The sequence below is a fragment of the Lipotes vexillifer genome, unplaced genomic scaffold, assembly GCF_000442215.2.
Source record: "Lipotes vexillifer unplaced genomic scaffold, Lipotes_vexillifer_v1.1 scaffold1852, whole genome shotgun sequence".
In the NCBI taxonomy this organism is placed as follows: Eukaryota; Metazoa; Chordata; class Mammalia; order Artiodactyla; family Lipotidae; genus Lipotes; species Lipotes vexillifer.
In genome coordinates, this window is record NW_006798778.1 from 306,419 (window position 1) to 312,062 (window position 5,644).

The 5,644-nt window shown below is 37.5% G+C and overlaps 1 protein-coding gene across 1 annotated transcript in view; it reads left to right on the forward strand.

The window, feature by feature from the left end:
* LOC103075710 (contactin-associated protein-like 4) overlaps positions 1 to 5,644 on the forward strand; it is a gene marked incomplete at its 3' end in the record, with an annotated part of 244,633 nt that overhangs the window by 207,796 nt on the left and 31,193 nt on the right. Inside the window, exon 14 of the mRNA XM_007470921.1 lies at positions 1,721 to 1,877. Within this exon, the coding sequence (XP_007470983.1) occupies positions 1,721 to 1,877 (157 nt within the window). The remainder of the gene's footprint in view (positions 1 to 1,720; positions 1,878 to 5,644) is intronic.

The following is a 5,644-nucleotide window of genomic DNA, read 5'->3' on the forward strand; positions in this document are numbered from 1 at the left end:
AAATAGCAAATTTTTATTTATTTATTTACTTATTTATTTATAATTTATTTTTGGCTGTGTCGGGTCTTAGTTGCGGCACGCTGGATCTTTGTTGAGGCACGCGGGATCTTTCGTTGCGGCACAGACTCTTTTGTTGCAGCACACAGGCTCCTCTCTAGTTGTGGTGTGCGGGTTTCCTCTCTCTAGTTGTGGCACGCAGGCTCCAGGGCTCCTGGGCTCTGTAGTTGTGGTGTGGGTTCCAGAGTGCGTGGCCTCTGTAGTTTGCGGCACACAGTCTCTCTAGTTGAGGCACACGAGCTCAATAGTTGTGGTGCGCAGGCTTAGTTGCCTCACAGCATGTGGGATCTTAGTTCCCTGACCAGAGATCGAACCCGCGTCCCCTGCATCGGAAGGCGGTTTCTTTACCACTGGACCACCAGGGAAGTGCCAGGAAGATAGCAAATTTAGATGCGAAAATATTATTCAGTATTTAGGAATAATGATTTATTTTTTAAATCTATGAACACATAGCGTTTTAAGCAGTATGTTGAAATAGATCTACTAAATGCTTCAAGCAGGTTTCGCCTTCAGTTGATCAGTTAATCATGCAATTAAAGAAGATGAAGATTCTTGATATTAATTAATGCATAACACAAGCTTCCAACAACTCCTTGTTTTCCCGGCATAGTGGACAGGAATGTATAGTAACAGTGGGAGAGAGGTTGTTTGCATCAGCACAGGTCCAATTTAATAATAAGTTTTTATGAGCTTTGGATTTGTAAGTAAGGGAGAAATTAGTAAAAGTAGGGCTAATGGCAGCAACTTAAAAGGTTTGTAAGTCAATGGAAAAATGATCAAGCACCTTTGAGGAGCTGACTGATTTGATGTCACCTACTTCTCATGCCGTGATTCTCAAGTGACTATGAGTTTTCCTCTCTAACTTGTTTTTTCCCTAAGACAGATTGCCTGCATGCCGCATCTAAATGTTCTGTCTATTCTTTGCTCTAGTTCCTTGGCATCATGTTTAGTCTTAGCTCTGTGAAGGAGCTGGTCGCTGAATATTCATCATAGAAATAAATGCATTTGGTTAAGGGAAACTTTGTTTTTGAGTGGAGTATCTGCTTCGGGCGTAAAGATCTTTCAGTGCTATTTCTATAGTCTTCAAATAAGTAGCCAAGCCAGTAAATGGAAGAAAAAATATACACTTTCAAATATATCTTAAATCATAACAAGGGAATGCCATAATATGCCTAATGTTTAATAAACACCTAGTTTATTTTTAGCCAATAAATATATTGAGATAAATCACTAACTTTACATAGCATTTCATAATGTTTTAATGAGCATTTCATGATCTCAAATCAATTTTGTTTCTCATATGTTAATTACTGTGGTTTATAATTTGATGCCTTCTTGTTTCGAAAAATTATTTTTAACAAAATTGCATATGTGATCTGCTCTCAATACATTTTTTTTTACTATTATGCCTGAATTAAATAGGAACTGCTGGTTTCTTTTCTACTCAAAGAAAAATATATCAATCATTTAAGCTTAAATAATGAAATATTTTTTAAAAAACTTTCTTAAGGAAATGCCATCAATTACAGTGTTGGGAATATCACTACATCAAATCAATCTTTCTCCATTTATTCTTTTTAATGATTTGGGAAGGAGGGAATTATACTGGATGGAAGGGTTGGGGTATAGAACATATGTCACATTTCTCACCTTTGTCTTTCAGATGGAACCCCTCTGAGCTGGTGGGTTGGAAGAACCAATGAAACACAAACTTACTGGGGAGGTTCTTTACCTGATCCTCAAAAATGTACTTGTGGATTAGAGGGGAACTGCATTGATTCTCAGTATTATTGCAACTGTGATGCTGACCGGAATGAATGGTGATTTCCATATGATTTCCTTATGCAAAATCAGGTTTATTATTTTTTTAAATGAGTCACTCAAAACATATATAAGTAGGCAGATACTAAACAAGGTAGTACAGTGAAGAAATTAAAGGTACATTTTGATGAAGTGTATTACAATCTGAATTCTAAATGGTAAGATCACTGTCTTTTTATTTGAATTTTTGGTAATGGATCATGAGTCATACACCTTTTATTTCTGTAATATGATGAAACAGAGGCATCTGTTTCATGTCTGCTTTTCATTTTAAGTCAATTATCATTCTCTTTAAAATTAAGTATAATTAAGAATTATATTATTCTCAAAATATATTTACAGCCTTTAATTACTAACACATCTCTTCAATAATCTGCCTATAAAACCTTTATATATATAAACTTAGAATTTCCCACAATTATTTAAACATGTAGCTCTTTTATTTTCTTAAAGGATACACTATGCTATCAAAAACTAATATTCCATTTATCATATTTTGAAAAAGGAAATCTATAATATTTAGGGATTTGAAAATCGAGCTTGAAATATTCCATTTATTCATTTGACATTACATTTATTCGTCAAACATCAAAGACTGTTATATCAAAAACCAGATTATTTTAGAATACCCTAAAGGAGCCATCTATATGGAGTCATTGATTATACTCTTACTGTTATATGTTCAGTATGAAGAATATTGTCTCTCTTACTCAAAATTTTTCAAAATTTCTACTCCTTTGGGAGATACTTTTTTTTTTCTCGCTGCCTTCACAGAAAATGCCCACACAGTAATAGTGTATTTTTAAATGTGAATTAAAAAATTTTAAACTAATCTAATCACCAATAACTCTCCAATGTCTGCATGACATTTTATTCATCAAAAATAATTTTTACAAATAAGACTTTGAAATTTTTCATTTAAATTCTGCTTATGCTTAAGTAGCTTGCATAGAACTAACCTAACCCCAGATAACATTTGTAATCCCAGGAAAACTATTTATTAAAAACACCTACTTGTAGCAAGTGGAGAATAACCAAATGTAGGCAGAAACTACCAGGGTTGGGAGCCTTCAAACCTTAAAAGAAGGGAACTTAAGTGGGTGAGATTTATGTTTATGTGCCTTTTCCTTGAGGCTACTCACCAGACCACCTTCCATGGAGTGGCTAGAACTCAAAGAGAATACTAGATTTTTTTTTTGGCAGGGGGTATCAGAGGAAAGTTCAGAGCAGCCAGAATGACTAGAAATTGATTTCTGGGCATGTCAGAAAGGAGAAAACCACTTGAGGGGAGACCACTATATCAACTCCTCTCAGACCCCTGACCCTTGAGCTGCACATGCACAGGGGAGATTTCTAGGAACCAAGCAGAGAGATGCAGCTGGGAAACTGAACAAGCTACACAGGAATTTCAGCAGCAACCACCAGAGGAGAGACAGAATTTAGAGCTTAAGTCTCATTAATTGAGATGGGCTTTGTAAAGCCCTCAGCTTTCCATAGAAATGACAGAAGGTCCACTGCCTTTACAGCAAAGAAGATGTCTGAGAACTGAGTATAATTGAAAACTACAAGTGAAACTGACACAGGCCCACCCTGATGAAGTAAAACCCCCATTATTGTGATAAGGTTGTGATTTAACTGCTTGTGAAAACAAAAGAAGTCTTCAGAGAATGATAACAGAATCCAGAGTCTCTACAATGTATCACCCATAATATCCAGAATATTATAACAATTATTGCTTATTCCAAAAAAGAGAAGACATTGATCCAAAGTCAAGAAAATAAAAGTACAATTAGGAACAGGCCCTGGGACACAGGTGTTTGATTAGCAGGCAAAAACTTGAAAGCAACTGTTAAAAAACGTATGAAGAATTAAAGGTAAAAGTAATCACAAGTGAACAAAGGGTATTCTAAGCAGATAAATGAGAACTTTATTAAAGAAGCAAATGTAGGGACTTCCCTGGTGGCGCAGTGGTTAAGAACCTGCCTGCCAACGCAGGAGACATGGGTTCGATCCCTGGTCTGGGAAGATCCCTCATGCCGCAGAGCTCCTGAGCCCGCACGCCACAACTACTGAAGCCCGCGCGCTCTAAGGCCCGTGTGCCAAACGTACTGAGCCCGTGTGCTGCAACCACTGAAGCCCATGTACCTAGAGCCCATGCTCCACAACAAGAGAAGTCACCACAATGAGAAGCCCGCGCACTGCAACGAAGAGTAGCTCCTGCTCGCTGCAACTAGAGAAAGCCCATGCACAGCAACAAAGACCCAACGCTGCCGAAAAAAAAAAGAAAAGAAAAGAAAAAAAGAAGCAAATGTAGATTTTAGAACAGAAAAGTACAACATCATGAGAAGTAAAATATTCACTGGATAGACTTCAACTCTTATGGGAAATAGCAAAAGAAATCTTCAGTAAACCTTAAGGTACCTAAGTAGAAATCATTCAGTCTGAAGAACACAGGAAAAAAAAAAGATTGAAAGAAACATTGACAGACCCTTTGTGGCTTGTGGGAAAGTATCAATGATTTAACAGGCAAGAAATTGGAGTCCCAGAAGGGCAGGAAATAAAATGAGGCAATATATATATATATATATTTGATGAAACTATGGCTGAAAATTTCTCAGATTTGCTTAATAAACACCTCTGGAAGCAAGCCCCCAAGATGGCCCCCAATTTTCCACACTGCCTGTTGTTCACACCACTGTGTAATTTCCTTCTCTTGTATGTCGCATGGACCTTTCTGACTTGCTTTTAAGAACAGAATATGGTAAAGGTGATGAGATGTCACTTCAGAGATTGGGTTACAGAAGACTGTGGCTTCTGACTTGCTCAAAATTCTCTGCGTCTTCTAGCCTTCTTGTTTCGATATAGCAATCTGCCATGTCTTGAGCTCTCTTGGACAAAGAATTGAGGGTAGCCTTCAACCAACAGCCAGTGAATAACTGAGGCTGTCAGTCCAACAGCCAGCAAGGAGTAGAGTACTGCCAGCAGCCACAGGGTGAGCCTGGAAACAGAGCCTTCCCCACTCAAGTACTGAGCTGATTGCAGTCCTTGCCAGCACTTTGAGTATAGCCTTGGGAGAGACCCTGAGACAGAGGATCGTAAATCAAAAGAATCATAGACCGTAAAAGGTCGTGTTTTAAGTCACTGCGTTTTGGGATAATTTGTTATGCCATAGTAGATAACTAGTACAACTTCAGTGTATGGACTCCAGAAACTCAGACGATCTCAAGCAGAATAAAAACCAGAGAAAAACACACCTGGGTTTGTTGTTCACGTTGCCAAAAACCAGTGATAAAGATGAATGTTTTCAAAGTAGCCAGTTTGGGTGAATCTGGTAGAAGACATTCCATACAGGGGAATAAGGATACAAATGAAAGCTGACCTCTCATCAGAAGCACAGGTCAGAAGACAATGGAATGACACCTTTAGTATGCTGGAAGAGGAAGCACTGTCAACCTAGAATTCTATACAGGACGAAAATACATTTCACAAATGAAAGTACAGAACTGTACTTACACAAATGAAAGTACAGAACTGTACCGTAAGAAATACTGATGGAAATTCTTCAGGTTAAACAGAACTAACACCGGATTAAAACACAGATCTTCAGGAAGGAATGAGGGGCACTGGAAATCATGAATATGTCAGTAAATGTAAAAGCCAGTGTTTAAATTTTTCTCTTGATTATGTAAATTATAAAGTTTATAACATCTGGATTTAAAATATATTATTACAACCGTAGCACAAAGAACAGGTGTTTGTGTAGGGA